At 45.1% G+C, this 25,868-nt stretch overlaps 1 protein-coding gene across 18 annotated transcripts in view; it reads left to right on the plus strand.

Moving 5' to 3' along the window:
* Positions 1-25,868, plus strand: part of CADPS (calcium dependent secretion activator) — a 211,152-nt gene that overhangs the window by 81,548 nt on the left and 103,736 nt on the right. For all 18 annotated transcript variants that reach the window (XM_071813271.1, XM_071813272.1, XM_071813276.1 and 15 more), the window contains exons 6-9: positions 124-245; positions 16,246-16,357; positions 19,449-19,588; positions 21,619-21,685. In XM_071813271.1, coding sequence (XP_071669372.1) covers positions 124-245; positions 16,246-16,357; positions 19,449-19,588; positions 21,619-21,685 — 441 coding nt within the window. The remainder of the gene's footprint in view (positions 1-123; positions 246-16,245; positions 16,358-19,448; positions 19,589-21,618; positions 21,686-25,868) is intronic.

The raw sequence follows: 25,868 nt of genomic DNA on the forward strand, positions 1-25,868 counted from the left end.
TCCTCTTCCTCTTATGCTCCTCTTCCTCTTATGCTCCTCTTCCTCTTATGCTCCTCTTCCTCTTATGCTCCTCTTCCTCTTATGCTCCTCTTCCTCTTATGCTCCTCTTCCTTTGCCCCACAGGTTGTCATCATGGAGGTGCAAGGTCTGAAGTCGCTGGCCCCCAACCGTATTGTATACTGCACCATGGAAGTTGAAGGTGGGGAGAAACTGCAGACGGATCAGGCTGAAGCCTCAAAGCCAACGTAAGTCTTGCTTTGCCGTTTGCTCTCTCCACCATGCTCACCCCTGCCCCATCTCCGTGCTGCCGAGTCACTGCAGGTAGCTCTGGCTCTTGCATGGTGGCACCAGAGGGGACTCTAAGAAGCAGAGGAGAAACGTGGCCTTCCATGTATGCAGAGCATGGTCCTGCAACTAAGAATGGCACATAAGCCCTGATGGAGAAAAAAAAAAAAAGTGTTAATGATAGGCTTATGTCTCTTGTAGCCATAGAGATATAAATTTGTGCCTATACGTAAGTACTTTGCTAAATAGGGATGGAGTTAAGCATGTGCTTAGATAAATACTTGTCTGAGTGTCCATCTGAACTGGTGCCGTCAGGTGTAGGAACATAACCTTGTCCTCACTGTCAGGGTTTTGGCAGTCCTACGAGAAAGGGAAACAGCTGACGGGGACGCGCTCCAGCAGACACAGCCAGAGGTGGGAGAGAGGAGCTGGGAAAAGCTTCGAGTCACTCGGTTAAAGCTTCATCTGAGGCCATTCTGCCCTGGTTCAGTTCAAGGGCAGAGTCTTGTTCTGTCTTCTTTGACCTGGTCCCCAAATCCCCAGCCTTGGCTCCATATTTGGCTTTTTTGTCTTAGGCAGATGTTGTCATAAGCCTGCTAGTAGTGATTGATCTTCGTTAATTTGGAAAGAGAAAATAATGAATGGCTTATTTCTTTTCGTATTTGTGGGATTAGTTAACTTGAAACTCTCTCTGTATGGATTTGAGACAGTTTTGCACCTAAATGAAATCCTCGGTGTGCATCCTCGCAGTGAATTGCCAATGTGACAGGAAGCCCCTTCTGACGGTGGGGAGCAGTGCAGGAAGGGCTGCTGTGGGGATGTTCCCTCTCTGTCCCCTCATCCCATTCCCTACAAGTGACTGTCCTCCAGTGGCATTCCACCAGGAGTTTCCTAATCTCATGGAAAAAAAGATAAAAGCCTGCACTGTGTTACATGCGAGCGCACAAGCACTGCGGGCAACCAGATCAAGACACGCTGATGAGAGAGGAGAGCCAAGGCAAAGGCTGCCTTCCCTCTGTGGGTTGTCCTCCTGCCCAGGTGCAGAAACTGCTGGTGCTTTGCACCCTGCACTGTGCTGGAAGAGCAGGAATCTGTAGTAAGCAGTTTAAAAACAATATTCCCAATCAAGAAAAGTGCTGCAGCCTGACTGACTTTTCAAAACGCTTTGAAATCTGCTTGAGAGAAGGAAGTAGGAGAGCTGTGCTTGGAAGAAAATTTCCATAAGAACCTGCAGTTAAAACTGGTTTAGGTATTTTTATTGCTTCAGTGGAGAAAGTTGGGCTCTATTTAAGGGAGATCACTACTACTCATACTGGAAAACACACTTCTGCTGGGTTACATGTGCTTGTTTAGCTTGGCCTGTTCATCCCCCTGTTGCTCAAAGGATCTGTCCTTCCTTATGCAAGCCCTCTTGCTGTCAGCCGTAGGACCGTTTTATACAAGTGTTGTTTTGAAAATAAGGGCTGCAGGAGTGAGCTCTTTAATTGAGTGGGTCTTTTTATCATAATGAAATGTACAGTGTCTGGGCATGAAGCCATCAGCCCTCAGGAAAATGCAGCCAACACTGAGTGCTGCGGCTTGATATGAGTTACGCAAGTCCATCACACTCATCCTCTCTCTTCACTGGCTTCCTGTAGAGGTGCGAGCCAGGCTTGAAGTCTTCCACATTGCTCCAGCACTTGGGCTGATACCTATGGAAATACCTTAGGAGGGGAGTAGGTTTGACAGTTGCATTCCTTGAGGGTCCTGGGTTGTTTTACTTTCAAAAACAAAGACCACCCAAGCTGAGGCACTAGAATAACCTTTCACAGAAACAAGAGATCATGACAGAAAGATTGTCCTTTTGTCCTCTCTAAATTAGAAGTGCTTCTTTCACCTTGCTTCACATTCCAGCCACAGCAACCTAGGCACAGAATAGCAAAGCCCCATGAAAGCAATTTGCTGCACTTAGATTATCCTCTTCAGGAGAGAAGGAAAAAGAGAATGAACGAGATGTGACATGTTTGTCATGTTGCTTAATACAAGACTTGAAGGCCCTCAGGTACTCTGGTGATGAGGGCAGTGATAGAAACAGCTCAGAGAAGACTTTGGTGCATTTCTGAGATGTGCTGACTTGCAGACAGATTTGTGGTCAGCCAAAACAGCCTTCTGGAGTGTCTCTTTAGATGCCAATGTCACTCTCACCGAGGTCGTTCACACCATGTTTGCTTGTGTGTTTTTTATGACAAGCAAAACACTCATTGATAAAGGAACTAGATCAGCAAAAGCATCCTGGACTGCTCTATGGGGAGCTCGCTTGCTCCCCAGGCATCCCTGAGGATGTGTGCTTTGACAGGGATGCTGCCTGCTGGGGGGTGAAGAGCACACTTTGGGGGTTTGAGCCTCAGCACTACAGAAGTATAAATACTGAAGCAGGTTACTATTGTACATCCAAAAACTTTTATAACCCAGAGGCTCAAAAAATAGAAATGTAGGTTAAGTGCCTGTAAGACTAAATCTCGCAAACACACCAGGGGGAAAAAAACCCAAACATTTGAACAGTAAGATTCACTGGAAGAGTCCTTTTTTTCACAACTGCCCTGGGTCCTGGGGAGGTGCCAGGAGAGTGTCACGAGGCCACATGACCCTGTAGGACATCTTTTTACCTAAAGAATTACTCACAGAGTTGTTCACTGTATTCTCACATGTCCTTGAAATGCTAGTGCTTGGCTATAACACCCAGGCCCCACAGCACGCCGATGGCAGCGGCTGCTCTTCAGCTTGATGCTGTGCCAGGGATGCCAACCTGGGCTACACACCCCTCATGGAAAAAGGTGATTTCCCAGCCAGGGAAGGATTTCCAGAAGTACCGGTCTAGTTGTGTGCGAGGCTCACCTTTTGTCTTTCCTGCTGCAAAGCCAGCAGGTTTTGAGAAGAAAATGTTCAAAAGCATCTTAGTGACTATGAAGCTTGAATCCTGTTTGTAGATCTTGAAGAGGGCAGGGTGGCAGCAGCGGTAGCGGCCACGCGTACCAAGCGATCAGATGAGTCGTGTATGAGGAGAGTGGCTTTCAGGACAGCAATAAATACTGGTCTGATATTTCTTCTCAGGCTTCATGTCGAGTTCCTGACATTTTAAGCCCAGTCCCTTCATGTGAGGATTATCTGCCTCAATGCTGGTACATGGGATAGCACAGTTCTAGAGAAAGCCAGACCTGCGATAGCAAGGGTTATTTCAGATCAGGATTGCAGTGTATTATTAGTAGCGTTTTTAATACGTTGTGTAAGAAAAAACCTTTGTATTATGTCCTAAACCGCAGATGCCTCTACAAAAGATCTCAAATCCAAGTGCGAGCAGGATTTTTACTGCTTTTTGCACTGGAATTGTATTCTTGCAGATCTTTTATACCCCCCTATCTTCCCTCCATGTTGACCTGATGTCTGCTGTCTGCACAGCACGGCAGGTGAGGTGGCTCTGCAGCTCTCTGACTCTGCCCTTCCAGGAGCTGTGTTAGTGATGCTGCTGTTTGTACGGCCTGAGAACAAGGTTGTCAAGGGGTCTGGGAACAGCACAAAAGGTCCAGCCACGAAACCCCTGCCCTACAATCCCTAAAGAGGCTGCTGGATATATTTAAACAGTGACCTGTGCTTGTGGCAGTGCTTGTGGGCTGTTCCTGTGATTCATCTTTTTGTAATACCACCTTTCTCAAATGGGAGCAGACAGAAGAAAACAAAGAAACCTGAACAACAGCAAGGTTCTACGTGCCTTGTGAATAAATGCTGTGTATTCACCTGGATGTATTTCAGCATGCAGATAAGTCTCATTCTCCCCTGGCTTAGAGTACTGAAAATCAGGTGTAGCTGTATTGAGCTCAGCTGAAACATTAGGGTTAAAAGCAGTAAATAACTGGTTGAGGGAGAATCTGGCCAACCTGTCTGGACGTTTTGGCACACCCAAGAAGGGATGGAGGTGTGGGCTGCTCCTCTGACTCTGGAAGTGGCTTTATTTTGGGGTTATATATACACCCCCTTGCAGAGCAGCCACTTCAGTCCTAGTGCAATGGTCATGCAGTAGCTCAGCATGTGGGAAGTGAGAATGGAGTTTATTATTTTTGAAGGATAAAAGATCATTCTTTCTTGCTTGAGGTTTTTCCCATGCAGTTTTCTGGAGCACGTGCTGTAAGACAGTTCTGGAGAGACTCTGACTCCATGTCACTTTTTATTTTGTTTGTTGTGACCAGGAGCCTGGGCCTCATACCCTCTCCAGAAATTCGCTCTCACTAAACTTTAAAACCTCTCCATCTCCATTCCCTTAGCCACAGTGCTGGGAGACAAGCATGCTCTGTTTTATCTTTGTGCTCACTCCTGATGCTGTTCCCTGATTTGCTTTCAAGGTGCTCTGACAGCTCGGCTGCTTATCTCTGCTGCAACAGGCTGCCCTTGTTCAGATCCCTACACCAAACCTCCCAGCTTATCGCTTAGCTAGGGTCTTAGTTTCAAATTGGTGTGCTGCATCCATCAGAGCTTCCGTCTGACCGTGAGGAGGGAGAGAAACTCCACAGCATCCTTCCTCGGTGCCTTCGGTGACTGTCTCCTTTTGGGAGACGGGCAGTGAGCAGCAAAGGGAAGGGAGGCTGGTGGGCAGGGATGCCCTCTCTCTTTGCAGAAGGGGAAAATCTGGTCTTTTCAGTCAGGAATCCCCTGCCTCAGGCCCTGGAGTTTGAAGTGATGCTCAGTAGCTTTGCGCAGAGTAGGAGCGTGCTAAGAGTGTTTTGTGGCAGTCAGTGTTTTGCAGCCACGGTTATTTGAGATACGCTGTGAACACATCCCTGTGGTGAAATGAGAAAGGTCCTTTTGAGATGAGCTTGTGTGTCTAAATCACAAATAAATGTTCTGTACACTGTAGAACAAATTTTAACTCCACTAAATGGGTTTATACTGATGTGAGTGGAAGCCGTGTTTAGCCCATAATTTGCATTGCATAATGTTTACTACAGCCATTGGAAGCCTGGTAGGTGGCTTCCAGACATGTGTGGTTCTGCAGTCCAGATATCACCCCATGGCAAAACTCAGGCAGAAGACCTGTGTGGCTACACAGTTTTAAGCAGTCATTTGTATTTAGGTTTGCATGCCTAGCTAAGCCCTGTGTAAGCAAAATTGATGATGCTGGGTAAAAGACAAAGCAAAAGGAAATTTTAGGAGATAGCTGGTTTTGCTTTTTTTCCCTTCCCTCTTCTAGTTGGCTTCAACATGAAATATAAGCTGTCTTAATTACCCGGACTGATTGGCTTGCCTTTGCAGTTTCTTGATTTCATTTCACAGCCATGCAGATGTTTACAGCTCTTTTTCCTTAGGAAACCTCCAGGAGCCTTGTGAATGTGTCAAAGTAGGTGACTGAGCCCTGGGTACAGCTAACATCAGACACTGTCACTTCTGAGTTACAGCCCTCGTCCCTGTGGTGATGGTCTGAGCAGAGGATTGGTTTGCCCCAAGGCATCTGTTGGGGAAATGTCTTCCAGGAGAATTCAGCTTTGCTCTCTGTCAGCATGGTGTGGAGGCTCTGAGCCCATGATGCTGCCAGGCTGAGAGGTGACAATGACAGGGACAGGAACTTCAGGGGAATTGCTTTTAGTCCTCCTGTCTACGGATGCAGCGTACAAGGCGGCGTCCAAATCTCATACACAAGATTTCTTCACTTCCAGCTATTTTGCATGTCTGGGAGCCAGTTTTCCGATGGGATTCTGCGTGGCTTTGTACTCAAAATCTTCTGCTGTTAGTTCAGTCTGAACTGCTCTTCAAATCCCCTTTTGTGCATGTGATAGTATTTCCATAATGCTCCTGAGATTTATGCTATGACGTACCCGTTTTTGGAAGTGGAGGCTGTGGACAAGTCATTAAGCACAGCAAAAAATGCACTAAAAAGTTATTACCCAGGTGAAGGCATGTGATCTGCTTATGGGAAGCCTTCACACAAGTGGTTTAGTGGCCTTTTTAATTAGGAATTCAGAACCTGTTTTGATGCTTCCTTGTAGCTGCTCGGCAGGAGTGGTTCTCACACAGCTCAGCTGCTGCCCTGGGGACCATGGTGGGACAAAAAAAAATGCTCTATATTAAACAGCTGAGTTTTTTCCCAGAAAAAAAAAGGCAATGCCACCTAGGGATTCCCTCACCCCAAGTATCACTCAGATGGCTGCGCTGCCGTGGTGCAGCCCCCTGGAGAGCACTGCAATAGTCTGCTGGGGCTGCAGATGTGATCCCAGGCATGGTCCTACTCCCAGAGGTATCACGTGCAGTCCCTCCTCCCTCCTGCACTGTAAATGTTACACTAGAAACTGTGTTGAAGAATAATGAAGGCTTGTTTCTATAGACTTAGCTCTTCTAGTTGGACTGTCTGGTATCAAGTTAGTGCAAGCTCTGGCTGTGTTTTCCCTGACCTTTAGAGCACATAGCATTGCTTTCACATGGATTCTCTAATGTCTAGTAAGGGCTGAGCTCATGTACCCTCTCTTTCACAAATGAACGTCTCTCTTTTCTCTCCAGCTGCCTAATTTCTTGAGTGTTCTATGCACTTGGGAATTATATATTCCTGTGATAGCACATACATTCAAATTTAAGTATTCCAGAAGGTGTGATGATGCCCAAGGCAATTTTCATCAACACCCGTCTGCTTCATCATTCCCATGCATGCAACCATAAGATGGGATAGTAAAGACCAAAAAGATATTGAAATGAAATTGAGATTCAGTGATCTGAAATAATGCTACATTAAGAGGAGGACTGCAAAACAGAAGTCCTGGGATACAGTCAGTCTTTTTGTTTAATGCTCATGGTTGGTGTTTTAAAAGAAATTAAGCCATGCCTCAGAGCAATTTCTGTATGTCACATGAGGGAAAAGCGGGGGATGAGACATGAAGAGTGCCCAGTTGTTGGTTTATATATTAAGTGCTGCATACAAGTAGTGCGCATTATTATTTAATAGAGGTACTGCTATTGCTGGTTGCAGAGCAGTGTAGGGAGATAGAAAGCATAATGTAAAGAACTGGTTACTGTGCCTACTCCTACGTGGATAGAGCTCTGGAAGAGGGAATGGTTTAATGGGAAAACCAACCCTGACAGTGATTTCTCAATGTTTGAATTGTCCTTTCTGTGAAATGAAGGTTGAAAGGCCTGTTGCCTTTGTGAGTGTGCCAGGTCTCCCAGTGAAGAGCAGCACTATGTGAAAGCACTTAAAGGGAGCTATGGGCTGTTGTCACTGCATGGGCAAAGAGGACAAGGCATGTTCGTGGAGAGAGGAGCTTGCAAATGTGGCTGGAGAGCAGAGGGACATGACAGCGTTTTCCTTTACCCCTTCCAGAGCAACTCCAAGGTGCTGCAGATTGAAAAGTCCGTGAAAGGCAGGAGCCTATTGCCCAGCTCACTGTTTTTTCACACCTTTGCCACACCTTGTAGGCAAATAAAGCCAAGTGCATCTGCAGCAACTCCCACTCCATGCCTTAGAGGAGGTGAGAAGGGGGATCCCAGCAGCTGCACAGCCAGTGTAGCTGCAGGATCCATCAGCAGGTGGGGAGAGGGCTCACCAGCCCCTGATGATTGCTGAAGGAAGGATGAAGTCCTGCAAGCCAGGGCTGCTGAGCCCTGCATCATCGTAAGGCCAGAGACACAAAATACATGTCTAGGGACAGATCTCCCATGGAAATGAAAGATGTGGTGTCAGGGTGTGTTGCTCTGGCTCTTCTTGGTGGCTGTGTGTTCCTGGCCCAGTGGCTACCTCAGCCCTTACTTTGGTTTCCTCTCCATGAAACTAGGGGAATGCTTCTGTTTCACAGCAGAGAAAATGCTCGTGACTGAGATGGCTGGGTGGTCATCATCTGCTGGAGTGCCCGCTCATCTCCACTGATTCAGGAGATGTCAGGATGACTTGACTTGTAGCCATCAGAAGTTATGCAAGACAAACCCAGTCCCAAGTATCTGTCTGGATCAAGGCTTCCTGTCCTGGATCCTGGCTTAGAAGAATATAGGACAGCAAAAATGTGTGGTCACAACAGCAGGAGACGGTCTCACACCTCTTGCTCCTCTCTTTAGCTGATTTGGAAAGAGTACCTTGTGCCATTTTCTGCTATTTGCATTTTAGAAGTATTTCACTGTTCTCTACTGAATTTTATAAAGGAGGGTCTAGACTATGTTGTCACAAAACCAGTAACCTGCAGGGGATTTCTGTCTCCATTTCCATGGTCTCTGCTGGTGAGACACCAAGTTTCTGTAAAGCTGGCGGTGCATGGCCTTAGTAAGTCTGAATCATAACCAGACCTCAACTAGCTACAGTCCTTTGTAGTTGTGTTCTCTTGCAGGGTGAGAATATTTTGATAGAAATGATTAACCACGTCTGAATTAAATAATCAGTCTGTGAAAGGAGCAGATCTGTGGCTGGTTCAGTGGGGCATCTTTGGCCAAAGGAAACTTCAATTAGCGTGTGTGTGGCATGGCACACCTTGTACAAGAGGTCATAACTGCAGATAGTAAATGCACATAGACCCATTTCATGAATGAAACTCTAACTTGTGCTGTATCCAAAGCAGATCTACTGCTGAAGCACATACAGTAGGCAGCCCTTCTAAAAGCAATTATTCTTTCAACTCAGATCACCCAGTAAAAGGTTGCTGGGTTTACATTCCCATTTCCTCCTGCTAAGCTTTTCTCCTCTAATTGTAACATCATAGTATTGAAAGCACAGGGCGTTTGAAAAGCAGTTGTCATTTATATCACACTAAGTAATCATGCTACTTATTTTCCCTGTTAATACCTTGGAAACTGTGGTGAATAGCATTGCTGTAAATTCTCATCCAAGGCAGCCGCAGGATTTCTGCAGTGAAGCACAGGCTGGGTGCAGCAGGCTGGGAGGAGTGTGTGGTCCTGGGCACAAGAGGTGAGGCTGGGCTGGGTACAGGTGTGGCAGAGGGACATCTCTGGGGCAGGAATGCCATCTCGTGGCCATCAATAGCTATTATGCGACTAAATCCACCACCCATCCCTTCTGACAACTTCCCCTTAACACTTCCCCAGTGTGTATCAGCTATGCTCAGGGAACAGAAATCAAGCTCTGCATATTCCTTATAGCAAAGATCATATTTTTTTTTTGGTTCCTAAAGCTGTGCTGTCGGCCTCAGCAGCTCCTCTTGGCTGCGGTGACCTGGCAGCTGAGTGACACAGTGCTGGCACAGGAATGGGGTCTGCAAGGGCTGCTTGTGAACCACCAGCAGATCAAGAGCAGACCTTCACAGGCTTTGCTTTGCTGCAATCTCTGTCAGCTTTACTCTATTTCTTCTTCACCTTGCACACTCAGACACAGATGTGACGCTTTCCTAGACATATTTCTCCCTCAGCCGGCAGTCATAGTGTTGCCGTAGCCAGTTTGAGGATGTGGGAGTTGCGATGGTGCCTTTTATCAGCTGTCTGGTACTACTGGCTGCATGATGTTAAGCAAGATGGTGTCTGCATGCGTGACACCCTCATCATGTCTCAGAGCCTTAGGAGCCAAAAATGGGCAGTCTATGAAATGCTGGAGGTTAGAAGAAATCCTTAGCTGCTGCCAGGAGGAGCCCGATTCTTAGGGACATGCTGTCTCTGCTCCTCTTTTGGATAACACCATAGTGCTTTCTGCCGTGGTGTTTTAGGGTAAACAAGCACCCTTTTCATAAGCAAAATAACTGCTGATGATGCTTTTTTTTTGGCAGAAGGAGTATTTTATGTTCAGCAGGAATTAGAATGTCATGGGGAACCATGGATTCACTCAGAGAGCCCCTGGGTTATCCCATCAGAACAGATGTCAGTGCTCCATGCAGAGATGTGGCCTCACTCTGTGTTACGGCTCCAGGGGAAGGCAAGTACAGCCACCGCTGCCAGCCCGTGGCGCGGGGATGCTGACTTGTCACCTGCATAGCAGTTACATCGATGGAAGCAGGTTTTACTGTTGTTATAAAGTCTAGGAGGAATCAAATCTGTTTGCTCTGTCACTCCCCCTCCAACTCGGCTTCTTCCGAGGGGATGGGACTGAAAGGCTGTTCTGTCAGCATAAAGGGAAGAGAGGAAAAGAGGTGAACAAAAATAGGCCACATTGTCAATCTGTGCCTGATGACTTTGGTTATCCTGTTCTGAAGGTGAGTAAACATATCAGACTTTAACAGTGGGAGGAATCCCAGAGGAGGCTCAGCAGCTCTCAGGAATCAAGACCTGTCCTGGATACAAACCTTTCTCAATCTGTTTATACAGCAGAGCAGAAAGCACCTGAATTGTATTTCCTAGCCCAAGACATTTTCACATGAGCAGAAACGTAGACGGTTCTCTGCGTCTATATTTATTTTTTGAGGTTTTCATTTCAGATCTTTTTTATACATCTGCAGCAGCCACCTTCAGCACCCCTTTTTAGCAGTGGAAAGACAGGGTCACTTTTAGGGCTTCATTTCATCTGCTCGCTGCCTCTAAGTTGGGATGAAGCAAATTAAGGCCTAACTCCACTGACTATTGATTAGATCTCTCCTTATTACAATAGCAGGAGCCCACGGCGGGTGACTTGGGTGCATGTACGTGGTAGCAGAATCCCCTAAATATGTTTTTCCTCAGTTGTGATGCACTCGCTGGATGCTGCAGAGCAGGCAGCACATACTTTCTTCTCTTTGGTGTCTTTATTCAGCACCTTATTTTGTTTCTTATTAAATAATTTTCTGTCTTTTCAATAATGACATCTCTTGAGATGGTGCATTGCACCTGGGTTATATTTCTTAGAAGAACTCAGCTGACCCCAGTCGAGGTTTGTGGTCCTACTGCAGTAAGTCACAAACCAGTTTGTAACTGTCCCCAACTCAGCGTCCCCAAGCTGGCTGCGGTTTATGGCATTCTTCCACTGAAACAAGAGTCGTGTGGGGAGCTGCACCCTGTGAGTCTCCAGCTGTGTGACCCAGCCTGTGGGTTGTTTTAGAGAGCCTAAAGAAAACCCTGAATTCTTCTGTTGCCTTTGGGTTTTTCAAATCCCAAAGGCACAAACCAAAAACCCTATTATCCATTGCTGTTACCCATGAGAGCTGCAAAAAATACATACTTTCCTGAAGGCTTTGGGATGCCTTACTTTTTTTTATTATTGCTTTGTGACCCAGCTGGTGCTGGTGTGAGCAACTGCCTCCACCACATGTCATGGACGTGTCCCTGCTGCCGCCTCTCCTGCCAGTTCAGTGCCTCACCAACACTGCTCCCAAAGCGGACCGAGCTGCCTGTCCTCCCAGCGCCCGCTTGGGAAGGGCTCAGCACACGAGCAGAGTTGTCTCATTTACGTTGTTCCTGGAAGTTCACAAATACCCATTTCTGAAAATGAAATGAGCGTTTTCATCCTGGTGTAATTAATACCGTCCCTGCATCAGGTTTTGCTGTTGAGCTGAGTAAGTCTGGATGTGCTCCATTATAATGAACTCCAACCTCGGAGTATGGGCAAGGGGAGTTCAGAAAGATCACTGATAACCACAATCTTGGTCATTGACCTCTATTTCATGTTTTTGAATTTCTGGTATATGTAAAGCATTGGAGTATATAACAAAAAGCTTTCTCGCATGCTTCTTCATGTAAAACTGTTAAACACGTTTGAAAACTTTTTATTTTCCTCCTTTCTTGTATCTCTAGAAATATACAAAAAAGAAACATACCTTAGCATGACATTAGATGTAAAGATGTATTACTCCATCAGCTGCACGAAGGTAGGTTAGCTCAGTGCCCAGTAGGCTTCTTTAACTTTGTTCTTCCCAGTGCTCAACCTTTGGGCACACATGATTTACAGCCCAAGATTTGAGGCTGATTCCTGGAAAGGTCTCTTCCGGGAGGAGACTTTATCATCCCTGTGTCTGCATTTTGGTAGCACTCAGAGACTGCATTCAAAGATCAGGATGTAAAGCACTTCACATCTGTCGATTGAAACCAGTAGTTTCTGCAGTGACTTTATGACATGAAGGGGCAAGATCTTGGTACAGCAGTAAGGTGAGGAGCCCAGGTGATCTTACTTGGTTTGGAAGGGCTGAGTAGCATCAGCCTGAAGGTTTACCAGAAGGTCACCGACGTGTTGCTTGAAACAGCTGACAGCAGCTTGGTCTGAGCAACTTGGCACCTGCATCAGCCAAGACATCACTTTCCGTCTGTGTGCCGGTCAGGACAGTGCTTGTGAGAGCTCCCAAACGCTCCTGAAATCAGACAGGTGAGCCCATCCCTCAAGTGCCCCATGTCAGGAGGTAGTGAGGGACAAGGGTGACCTTCCTCCTCTCTCGTCCACTCCTGCCTTCTGGATATGTGTCATTTTATGTTTCATTCAGAAAAAAATCTCTGTGCTTTAGACTGTTTAGTTAGTAACTGTGATGGTACCTCTAGGAGAATCTGTAGACACAAAGTCTACAGTGATGATGTACTTATTTTGCTTGTAAAAGATAAAATAAGGGCCAGTATTTGTCAAGTTAGCACATGGGACATGTCTCATCCTCTGGCTCTTTGCAGCCAGAAGAGTTTAGCTACTGATCCTAAGTTTGATGCCTAAGTAGAAACCCTGGAGATGCAAATAGATCCTAGCGATACCACTGGAACAGCACGGATGCTATAAATAGGGTGATAATTCTAGAAAAGACCCTGTGCACAGCAGCATTTCTCGATGAGCTCCAGGCTTTGAGATACACTGGGCAATAAGAAAGGCTGGGCTGAGTATTTCAGGGGGGATTGAGATCATTAATGTGGTCCTAACTGAGAAAGTACTGTCAGGATTTTTCTGCTTGTGTACTTAATTTCATTTCATATATAAATATATACACATATGTATGTGTGTATATATATATATATATCCTTTTGGACAGAATGACATTATTTGTCCTTGTTTGCAGATGCATTATTGCTTTGAAGTGTCAGCATGAGCTCTGTGATCTGGGGACAAGATAGCATGGCTACTTCTGGAGAAGTTTTGTCTAGAATGGGTCCCAAGGCATTTCCCAACAAATAAACTCCTGCAGTGATAACCTGCTTAATGATTAAATGTGGAAATGAAACCCTTACTTTGTTAGTCCCTCAAAAGATCCTAATACCTAACTACTATCCAGAGCTAATTTTCTGAACAATGATTTAATACACAGCACAGATAAAGTGAGTACTTAGATTGAATACAAATGATGTTTCAGTGACATGGATTACGGCCCTATGCTGAGCATCACTATGGCAACTAATGACATCACCACAGGCTTCAACCTGCACAAAACCCAACTTCTGAGGGTCTCTATTTGTTGGCGTGGATCTTTTCAGGGCTTTTGGGGTATGAATATGTAAGCACCACGGTGTTGTCAAGGGTTTGCTATGTATGTTTACTGTCATTTGAAACATTTATTCTCTTTGTGGTTAATGTTCTCATGAAGGAAACCTAATGAAAATTACTGTTTGTATTTGGTTAGTAACATTTGTTGATAACATATGGTCTGGGAATGCTTCAGCAAATAAGAGCTTTTTAATAGTAAACAGAGATATGAGTTCTATAAAGCAGATGCTGTCAAAATACACAGTGTAAGGTTGGATATTTTCTTACTTTTTCCTCTTACTCAAAGCAAGATTATCTTCCTTCTTTTCCTGCTGGTGACAGTGCAGTTTTTTTAAGAGAGAAAATATAACCTGTGACCTGAAGCTGCAATTAGAAAATAAGGTTGTTTCTTGGTTCATGTATTTAAAATATTTATTAAGTAGCTGATGGATCACACATGAAAAAGAGGTAATATTGGGGATTTGACTGGCCCTGTAGTGCTGTGGATAATTTGTGCTAAAACCCAGTTTCCTGGCACTGGTGGCAGTTTGATGCATCATCGTAAAAGACAAAACATGTGGAACAGTGACACCAGATGAGAAAACTTCAGAGCAAAGCTGATGAAGAAACTGAGTTTGTTAATCAGCTCTGTGCCGAACATGCTCATCTGCTAGGCTCAGCTGGACAAGATTTGCTCAGTGGAGAGCAAACTATGAACCCATACCCCTTGTGCACAGGAACGAATAAATTATTTTTCGTGACAGCTTTCTAAATGCAAAACTTGCTGGTTGGTATTTATGTTTGAAGAACATCTAATTGCTGGATCACATGTCATCTGAGCCTTTTCCCAGTCATTTCAAGGAAACTGCCTTTCTTCAGCAGAGGATCTAGCTTGAGGATGGTGTAAAATTAGGTGTCATTAATAGTGTGAGAGTGAATAGAAGTGATGAGTGAAATATGGTATAATCTCAAATCTGACTTACAGTATTTTAGGTTGCAGTCTCTGTTCCTTCACATCACTCGGAGGTGTTTCTTCTCGTTCACAAAAAGCACCTTTTCTGTGACTATTCTTCAGGCTTGCTTGTACACTTTGCATGAGGTTGGAAGTGCGATGAATTTTCAGTGTCTCTGGGAACAACATAGAAATCTAGCTCACAATGAATTATTTTAAAAAAAAAAAAAAAGGAGAGAAAGAGAAAAAGAAAGAAAAAAAGCAGTTCTTACCTGCTAGTTTCACATTGGGCCTCTGCATGGCCAGATGCTCGGGAGCGTTCCCCTTGCAGCGGTGCACTCTCCCCCAACCCTCTTCTGCTCTTCGGCTGAGCTGTTCTCCGTTTTAGGTGTGCTTTGCTTAACTCTGTCTTGAAGTTTCTGTCTGGCTTGATTTTGATAAGTTTCAAATTTTCAAAGCTGTAAAATCAAGGCTTGAAACACAGTTGTGAAGTCTCAAACATTAAAGCATCACAACTTATTTCCCCTTAGTGTAGAATGACTTTTTTTCTCTTCTCTGCTACTTTTGAAATTGTTGGAGCATGTTCCTGTATCTCAAAAGCCTTAGTACAGGTAAGTAATTTGAGGTGCTGGTGTGAGTGGCACCACTTATGGAGACTCTTCATGAGCCTATTTGAAAAGCCGTGGCCCTTAAGACATTGAACAGACTTGGTGTTTCAAAAGTTTCTTTTCCCTGCGATCCCTCTAAATGAAAGCTGCCTGCTATGTAAGGTTGGGCTATCTGTCAGAGAACCCCGCAAGGATGTCCAGGTCAAGAGAGGAAACCTCCGAGCATATCACCAGACCTCCCTCTGACAGGCTGAGGGGGTGCTGCGGCTGTGGGGTGGACTCCCCTTGTAAGACTTAAAATGGCCAGTTTGGCCATAGGTGTCATCAAACTGTGGCATGGAATGAGTTCATGTTCTCTGCACACTTGGACAGCTTGTGGTGGCAGGAGCTTGGAGATGTCCTCTAGAAACATGCACATCTGGAGGGGTTCTCACATACTGTGGGTCATTCAGCCTCCATAATGCTCCTTCCCAAGCCATGAGACCAGCCAACAGTGACTCATGGAATACAAATAATAAACTGTCATCTTGGTTCGTTGCACAGTTGAAGAGGTGGCCATTGCCATCCCATCCCCAAGGAGCTGGTGCCCTGCTCTGCAGTCCCAGCAAACTAGGATTACTCCAGAGGTAATAGCTTGAACTTAAACCTGGGCTGGGACTCAAAAGAGGATCCAAGTTAAATTGGGCTTTCTTCAGAGAAAGCATACCTCACTATCAACCTGGAAAGGAGAAGTTAATTAGCCAAGAGAAGAGCAGAGGCATGAGCAATTGTGGATGTCTTAGGTGCAGGTGCCCTCAATCCTCAGCTTCTCTTGTGACTATACAGGCTGTCACTGCAGAAGACATATATTTCTTTCTAAATGAGAAGTTCTCTTAAATTTGGTTTCATGCTACTCCCAAATGATTTGTCTTTTTTTTTTCTCCCCAAAGAACCATCATGTGTTTTCCAAACATCTGTCCCACATTTCCTAAAGAAGATAATTAATGCCCTTGTCATTCAGACAGCCCAACCACTTTGACTTGTGCCAGATGGGATATTTTCAGTTAACCATTGCATGCCCAAGCACTGGTGCTGGTGACCTGGCGGTCAAGCTGAACATCTCTCTGTCCTTATTTCCACAGCTGGGGCACCCAAGGAGACTTCACGACAACACATGCGCTTCCTGCAGTGAAGGTCAAGCTGTTCACAGAGAGCACAGGAGTGCTGGCTCTGGAGGACAAAGAGCTCGGGAGGGTAAGGAGATTTTGAGTTTAATAATGTTTCCTTCTGGCCCTGCTTTTCTAGAGAAATCTCTCCTGTACGGAAATATCTTTGGAGCACAACATGCTGTGCTTTTTTGCCAGGCTTCAGGAGGGGGGGAAAAAAAGCAAACTCTCCACTGCTGGAAAGGAGTGCATCTCACATGCTGTCTTTGTTGTGAGTTTTTAATGGCACCATTTCAGCTGGCTGTGCCTGTACCGAGCAAAGGCAGAAGATCTTCTATGCCATATTGGCAGTCCGGAAAGCCTTAGAAGTTGCTTACGGAAATGGACATTCCTGAGGCAGAAAAGGGGATTATGCTGAAGCAAAAGGAGGGGATTTAAGCTTGGCAAGAGAGTATTAAGCTGCTCTCGTATCTGCTGAGCAGCCGGTGCACGGTTTGAGCATTTGAAAGCACTGGCTGCGGTACTCGCTGCAAAGGGATTGAAATCCTGGCGTCCACTGGGGACTGTGGCTGAACTGGTGGCTTCGGTGGGGCTGGACTGAAGAGTGAAACATGGAGTTCATGACCCCATCAATGGTACTAATAGCAAAGAAATCAGATTCCAAGGGTATTGGCCACAGAGCCAACCTTCCCACCCCATCTCTAACCCTCACCTGTGGCGCCTAAACCAGTGCCCTGAGACTGGTGGCCCTCCATCACCGCAGCCCACAGCTCCAGGATGTCTGTGGACAGCACTTTGTTGTGGCTTTGGGACGCTTCACTTTTTCTGCAACTGTATAATTTGTGTTGGCCCCAAGCACAAGCAGCAACAAACTCCCTTCTATGCCTTCTCCAGCTCTTCAGGGCTGTGAGGTCACATGGTGAAGATCCCATGAAAGTCAGTTTAGGGTAAAAGAGGCTGCACCTTACACAAGGGCTTGTCACCTCCCTTGTTACAGCTCAGCGTGGCCTGAGCCATCTCCAGGAGCAGTCTGGGCTCTGTCTGCCCAGCTCTGCAGCACACCTTGTTCTCCACCCTGTCTATGGACAAGAAAAGCACTGATCCTGTGGCAAGCCCAAGCACGGTAATTCCAATTATGAACTAACTTGTTGGGATGTTTCTTGTGAACTCAATGGCTGCTTGTGCCTTGACACAGGGGAGTCTGTGTCTGTACAATGAAGTTTTTCCTAATTAACATCATTTTCTGTTCATCCTGTTCATAAAAGTGCCAAACATTCTTTCAGGTCCTAGCAAGCTGTTGATTTAGTTTATATCTTTATGGCAGAGAGCAGTGCATGAGATTTTGTCTCGTATGCTTTATGTTCATTTTAATTACTTTTTTTCACATTCATGTAGCATCCTTTGTTCTTGCACGTGACAGAGAATAAAGCAAAACTACCCCTTCTCCTCTTGACCTTCTCTTTGGAGAGAGTCACAGCCTCTTCGGACTTTCCTCCTTCACACCTTGATCCTTCCTTTCTCCCTGTCCTCCTCCTTTTTTTGAGAAAGGGGATGATCCCACTAGGCTGCAGTACTCCGGCCGAAGACATGCAGTTGCTTTGCTGCACAGCATCATAATATTTTCAGGATTATTTTCAAAACCTTCTTCTTCAAACAGCCCGACACTACTGCCTTTGTCCGCTGCAGCGTGCTGAGCAGAGCTTTTCACCCAGCCAGCCGCGATGCCATTCAGGGCTTTTTCCCCTGAGTGGTTATACTTGGTGTAGACCTGCTTGCTTTGTAAGTCTTATTTTCCACTGGCAGCCATGAGCGGTGCTGACTTTGCTGGTCTCAGGGAGCAATTAGCTGTGCATGTTGTTCTGAGAAAGACATCAAGCTCCAAAGCAACCTCTCTTGCCCTGAAATGCTGATGAGCCAGCCTCGCCGATGTGCTTTAATTCCCGGTCCAGCGGGAAACCGTCCCTTAGCTCTCAGCTTCTGCAGGCCAAGGGACATGGGCCAGCAGCGGCGAGCGCGGGAAGCCAGGCGGTGATTTCCCCTGGCCCATGGCCACCAGCGCCTTCAGTCGGATGAACTTCAAAGGGATGCTCGGTGTGGCCGGAGTGGCCAAGAGATGACGCGTGTCTGCTCGGCCTGCGTCAGGATTTTTTTCTTTAATGAAATAATGAAACCAGGAGTGTGTTAAGCCCCTGGTTTAGCTGTTGGAGTGGCCACGAACCTGCTTGCATGGAGAGAGAAGGGAAACAGGTTTTATACACAGAAACACTCACACTCAGCCGCCCTTTCAGAAGCAGCTTTGTGCTCTGCCAGGCATGTACAATGCCCACTTTCTATTGCGAGTGTTAAATTGGCAACTGGCCGGCACTTCTTGTTTCACCACTTTTATGGCAGGGAGAGCTGGAAAATGCTCCCAAGCCCTGAACTGCTGGACAGGCAGCTGAAGGCATGGGAATACATCCTGACCCTATTGAAGCTGGTGGCAAGGCTCCCATGGATTTCAGCCATGCCAAGACCTCATCTACTGAGAGCAACGAGGGGAAGAGCCATGAATTGCAACAACACTGAGCAAAGTTTATGTGCCTTTTGATGAAAAAGAGTTAGAAATCAAAGTAGAGAGCATCCCAAACACCCTGAGTGGCGGCTGCTTCACTGAGAGATATGGTTTAGTGCATGACCTACCTGTCCTTGGAGGCTGCTCAGAGTTTGAGTCCATCGGGTTTCCAACAAACACCCGCCATGAAAGACTCGCTTCTCATCCTCAAGATTTGCTTAAATGTGTTTTATTTTTCCAAGAATGATGCAGCAGACTGGTGTTGCTCAGTTGTTGCTGGTTTGCTGATCATAGCAGTTCATCACTGTGTCTAGACTGATTTACCTGGATAGTTGCATGTTCATTTACCATGGTCTTTCCTTAAATGATGGAAACTAATAATGCAGTTCTGTCCTGCACAAACCCATGAACAATGACACTGTAGATAGAGGAACCGAAGAGTATATGAACCAATCTCAAAATAATAAGATGTACTTTAAAAAAGCAATAAAATGCTATCCTCACTGATGTGAATAGAAATCTCCAGGGTAACTTTTAGGGGGAAAGTTGCTCATCTGATATCCTTTTGTTCCCCATTAAAATCCATTTTGTAAATAATTTTTCCTTTTAACGTTTTTGATGCTTGCAGGTTGTTCTCCACCCTACTCCAAATAGCCCAAAGCAATCAGAGTGGCACAAAATGACTGTTTCCAAAAACTGCCCGGATCAAGACCTGAAGATCAAGCTTGCTGTGCGGATGGATAAGCCTCAAAACATGAAGCACTCTGGGTAAATGCTTGTTTTGATCTCAATTAAATTTGTTTTGAATGTACCTTAGAAAATTTCTCTTTTTTAAGATTCTGGAAAAGAAACTGAAGTTCACTGGAGGTCAAAAGAAAGATAAATATAAAAATGGCATCCGTTCAGTCATTTATAATGCGCTTCCCATATTCTTAGCATAGCCTTTTTAATGCATACCAGCCAAACAGTTTAAATTTTAAACAGTATTCCTCAGGAAATTGTTATGTTTGGGGTTTTTTATTTTTGGTAAGGAAATAATAGGTGAACTGCCTGACTCTCTTGCTGAGGCTGGTATAATTTCCTAAGCTTTTCTGTGTTTCTCTGTATTGACTTCTCAGAACCAAAAGCACGATGCACCTTCCACTTGAAATAAACTCCAGTGTGATTGTCATTATTTATACAGAGGTACACAGTACAACTAAATAGCAGTTGCCTGGAGCAGGCAGATGTCTGGAGTAGGACTAATGATCCAGAAGGTTAACAGACAGACTTCTCCCCTCCTCACTCGAGTGTCAGAGGATCTGGGGCCAGGGGGATCCCTGATTGCCACCCCTGGCTCCCACCTTCATGCCCTGCAATTACAGATTAGATCACCCTTGGGAAGATCTAGCTAATGCCATTGGTAAGGCTCTTCTCTCTTTGCTCTTCAGAGCTGAGGATGTGATAAAAAATATAAACTAACCAGGAAAGTCATTGTTTGGATTAACTCTTTCTCCACTATCTTTTTGGTGCTAAAAAAGTGACTTTGTTTCATTTTTGTTTTCATAGAGTTTTGTTAGATTCAATCCATTATTAGATGGTTTTGATCACTCAGCTTTCTTTTAATCCCTTTTCTTCCTCCTCCTGTCTTCTCTGCTAATGAGATCAGAGCCAACAGCCACATATGAAATCTAATTTTTCCACCATGATCACAGGCACCAAAACCAAGGAAGGGCACTTCACCTGTCATATTTGTTTCCCTGGCTGCAGCTGATAGCAATCCTGGCTTTTCGCAGGCTTTCTTCAACTAACATTTGATTTACAAGACACTGCTTAAAACTATGTGGTTTATAATGCTAGCTTGCTCTCAGAACTGAGATTGTCTTTCTGGTGATGTTACCAGCACTAGCAAAAAGGACAGTTATTTCCCTGTTCTTGAATGAGCCAAGGACTCAGTGCCCACATCAACATGACTTGAAGTTTTGTGGCTTAAACATTCACCAAGAGTGTGTTTGATCTCTTCTGGCAAAAGGATCCACTAGCATAACCAAAAAGAAATTGTTTTTCCATGTACTGAGCCAGAACTAAAGTAATATAAAGATACATAAAACATATTAATGCTGAATAATGTCCTTGTGTTTATTATTAGTCCAGTGCTGCCACTATTTTTGCCAGTGTTTGTATTACAGTGTCGTAGCGGCTACTTCATCACAGAGATTAAATGCTAATTTTGACATTAATTTTAAAAACTAATTTTTCCTTTGTAGAAAACAGCGAACTCAATCTTCCTTACCAATTATTCAGTTTGCTTGCATATCTGTAGCCAAGGGATTTCTAGGAATTCTTCTTAAGCTGTTCAGCAGAGACCTGGTTTAATCAGTCCAGTGGGTGCTGGGATCTCAGGCACTGGTCTTGATGTAGTAAGTGTCCCTCTGTTTGACACGTCCCCTCAGCCAAATGGTTTTGTCACTTAATTTTTCCATGGCAAATGTATTCTTTACCAATCTGACCATGCCGTAGCTATTCACTGCCATTAAAGGGCTTCTAAATTCTGAGCAGGTTGTGAAAGACCAAGAGGAAGAGAGGATTAATACTGTACAACAGTAAGACTCTGGGAGGTTTTTTGTGACTTTCTTTACAGGTTATTTGTTCAGGCTAAGAAATAAACATATTCATGAATGCTGCTGAGCTTAAGAGCCTTGTAATTACCCCTGCTTGTGCATTAACTTCAGTTACTAGGTGTAAAGAAAACATACTTAAAAGCAAGAGAAAAATATGTGGTCACTTGTGTGCTGGATTCACCTGTTCCTTTCTCCTAGGTATTTATGGGCCATTGGTAAAAATGTTTGGAAGAGATGGAAGAAACGATTCTTTGTCCTGGTCCAGGTAACAGATTTAACCAGAACTGATCTTACATTACAACGTGAAACATTTAGATATTTCCTCTGGCCATTTTCAGTGCTGTGTAATTGGTGCTGAGCTGTGGTTCTGTGTAGGGTGGCTGCTAAGTTACGGATTTTTTTTCTAAATGTGTACGTCTTCTAAGGATATCCCAGCTGCAGACCTCTAGCCATGAGTTTCCTGATGCACATGAATGCTTGGTGAAATGGAGAACGAACTTTAGTGGGAAATTAAGGAGATGAGGAGGAAACTTTATCTTGATTGGAGGTACTTGCATGCAAATGCTTCCTTTTGAGCCTCCAGGTAAAATCTGAAGTCCATTGAAATCTACAGAAGTTTCGTCACTGGCTAGATCAGAGTATATCGTCCTTTACTTTAATCTTGCCTTCATGTTCATTACTACCTCTCATTGTCTACAGCTCTCATCAATCATTTTGCAATGTCTTTCTTCCTTTTTCCCTTTGCTTTTATTTTTCACTTTCTGCCCTCCCAGTTTCAGTAAACATGTTTATTTGACCATGGTTAAGAACTTCAAGGAAACAGCCAGAAGATGTCCTCTGTGACCTAAAAGGATCTGGTTAGTACTTGGTGTGTTAGATCTTGCCTCACCTTCCCAAGGGCAGCTGAAACCACTGCGTTGGCCACAGAAATGTGGGGCCCCAGTTTGAGCAGCTTCACCTTCACACCAACACGATAAAGCCACAGAGTTCTCTTGGGTCCATCTCTCCCTCCCTCCTCTCTGGGTTCCCCATGGTATGTTGTCTCCAAATATGAGAAATAACAACTTGTTGCAGGGTCCCGTTGTGAAAGAAACACAGAGATGCTCTGACGGAATAACATAGGACCCAACTGTGATCTTGTGTCTGCACAGATCCAAAGTGATCAAGTCAGAGGGCGATCTGTCACAGAGGGGCTGAGATTCCACCCAGCTTAAAAACTGAGATGGTGTAAACCAGGTGTACCAGGCTCCACGTGTTGAATGGAGCATGCTTGTGTGCTGGCTTTTCTGTGCCAGTACAGGGGGGAGTCCACGTGATCCATCTTCCGCCTGACACAGCCAGCTTCTCTGGTCCTAAATCACCTGGTGTAAACTGGTTAGTTTATTTTGAGTTAATTATTACTCCAAGTTCAGCTGTCCCAGTAGGAAGCTTAATTGCATTCTCCATTTGTCCATCATTGCTGGTTTCCATAGTGCTAAACTAAGTGGTAGATAAGAAAATCCATCCTGCAGAGGTAAAGGGGCTATATGATCTGTGTGACCCCTGTAAGTAGGATCCCATTTGGAGAGACCAGTTGAATACTTACTCAAATAACCAAGTATGATCATCAGCAACAGTTTAAGTGCTTGTTTTGAATTCCAGGTGGGGTCAAAATGGCCACAGAAGTGGGGGAGTTATTGTAGTGTAGCCACAGGAGATACCTCTATCTGCCCAAGCAGTATATTGAGATTTAGGTAAAAGTGAGGGGTTTAGAATTTGTGTAATCAATTCCTAGAGGCATCTGCTTTGCAAATGCACCCTCTGTGCAGGGACTGACCGGGTCCCTGGTGGGGCAGGGTGCTCGGCACCTCTTAAGGGAACCCCGTGTCTTGCAGACACTGCAGGAGGTAAATCCCAAACTGTCGTCTGGGTAAGAAGCAGCAGAGGCCATAATGAAGGAAAGGCCTTTTGGGAGCATTGCACAGTGACCTTGTTTGTGGGCAGGGACTGAGGGATTGATTTTCTCTGTATGTTTCCTTTATTGTGTTCTGAAGTGGAGTTAGAAGTGCTGTGGCAGTCTGTGATCCCCTGTAGAGCAGCTGGTACTGCTTTTCGCTGAGAGCTGGTTCATTCTTATTAGACCAAGTTCTCAGTCCTCTTTTCCCTGTGAACAGGAATTCTCCAAAGCAAATTCTCCTAAAATAGCTTCTTCCATAAATAAATCTATTGAAATTCTTGTGTGTGAAGGTTTGCAGGTTTGGGCATGGATTCCTGTGGCTCTTTCAAGGAGCCTTCATTCTGGTCTTCCTATGTGGTTGCAGTCACTTCTCTAGTTTTCAGTTGCTATATATTCTTCAGCTTGCTGTGGAATCAGAGCTCAGAGTTATTCCATGTTTTCTCATGTTACTAGGTCTGTATTCGTCAGTTGGCATATAAGAGCAGAATTTGGCCAGAAAAGCAATTCATTTGAATAAGATGAGCAGACTTTTGCCCCCAGAGAGTCTCTGTAGCCCACCTCAGAAATTCCAGCTGCCACTGCAGCTTCTCTGTTATGTTACCGTTTGCTCAACATTTGGTGCAATGTAAAGTGTTCTGTTGTACATCAAATATAAACAAGAAACACTCTCTATGCAGTCCCTCAGATGTAGTTTGAGCATATTGAACATGTCAGCAGGCAATAAAGATGGAATAAAAATACTTTGCTGTCCGTATGTTTGTCATTTGCTTTTCATGCAATGCAAAGGATGGATGCTGTTACGAACAGGGATTGGCAGCAAAGGTGTTGATGTCCAGGATACTCTGAACTCTGCTAAACTGCAGACAGAGAATAACCCTGGCAGGAAGGTGAGCTGGCTCAGTTACAGAAAGAATGGACAAGGAGCAGCCCCTGCTTTAGGAGCTTTCCCGTCCACACCAGGCTCCTGCTTGCACCAGTGCCAAGAGATGAAGTCCAAAGCATAAAGTCCACTTGGGATATAGTGGTCTGGTCAGTCCGTGACCAGGCTGTTAAGTTCGAATGAATAACTAAATGTTTTCTTTCTAATCCCATGTCTCTGTCCCTTACCTGTAAAATCTTCTATTGCAGCTCAGTCTCCTCTCCCTTCCCTTGCAAAGTGACCTCCTCCTCCTCCTGGTCCTGTGCCCTCTCCTGCCCCTCTTTCCCCATTTCAGATGGACACAGCATCAGTTCCTCCAGTGCCATTGGGTGGTACCGCTCTGCCTTCTGGTACCAGCTGTTAAGAAATTCATGGTAATAAATACTCAAACTCTTCATAAACACCTAAACAAGGCACAAAGGTGCCAAACTGTATGGGCGGCACCAAGGAGGTGTTGATGGCAGTTTGTCTCTTCTGTGTCAGTGGTGCCTCGCTGGTATGAACAGAGGCTTTGTGCGCATATGTAGGAGAAAGGAGCTCTGCAGGGAGCATTTCCAGTGCTACTTGGCTTGTGTAAGCCCTGGAGGGAAGGGGAAAGGAGCAATAAGTGCCTTGTAATTTGGGTGAAATAATCCCTCGCACCTTCTGTGTCTGTGTAGCTGTGAGGGTTGTGCAGGAGAGGAGATGATTTGTTTGGGTGTAGTGGGTGAGAGCGGTTCCTTTGTGCTGTTCCTAAAGCTCATCTCTCCAGCACAAGCATTGCTGGGTGGATGTAGTTCAACCCCTCAGGGAAGGCTTTCCAGAGTGGCACGCCTGGTAAATCTGGTGTGTATGCTCCACCACCATGCACCCGTGCATTGAGAGGGGATAGTTTTCTCTTTCGAATGAATTGCAGTCCTCTCTGCATGCTGCCCACCCTTCTCATAGACACCCTTCGAGATGAGCAGCAGAAGAGCAGAATACTGATTAGATGTAAATTACATGGCAGAGACTCGTTACTTGCCTAATTTTAAATCCTGAGATATGCAGTGTGAAAGTGATGGCAGAATATGGCCCTGAGCTTGGATGGAAGTGGTCCGCAGCACCACAAGTGAGGGAAATGCTTCGTAAAGGCAACAGTAATGCCAATGGCAGTAATAAGCGAAAGCAATGGAGCAATTTAGGGCAAAGTTCCCCATGACTGGTTAGGAAAGAAAATGTACATCCAACACAGATGTTATAAGTGTTTCCCAAGTTGCTATTTCTACTGCCTGAGCACAGCATACAAATTTCAGCCAGTTTGCCAATTTAGACCCTTGATCATGTGATAGCTGAGATTTTTGATAGCTGGTAGAGCTTGTATTAATGCTTCGCAGGGTCTAATGTGCTGTACTGGCAACAACATAATTGTTGGTTCTGGTGCGTTTGCTGGCTTTGTGATAGGAAATTTCTTATAATGATTCTTAAGGGCAAGTGAATTAATTCCATTGAGATTTCAGACTGAATCTGTTCTTCTCTTGTCATAACCCCTTTTCTGTGCTCTGGCAGCATATGGGAAGTAACACTCCGTGGTACCTGGATGGCATGTCTGCTGAGTAGCTTGAAGCAGTTTGC

Source organism: Patagioenas fasciata, chromosome 10 (genome assembly GCF_037038585.1).
Source record: "Patagioenas fasciata isolate bPatFas1 chromosome 10, bPatFas1.hap1, whole genome shotgun sequence".
NCBI classification, from domain to species: domain Eukaryota; kingdom Metazoa; phylum Chordata; class Aves; order Columbiformes; family Columbidae; genus Patagioenas; species Patagioenas fasciata.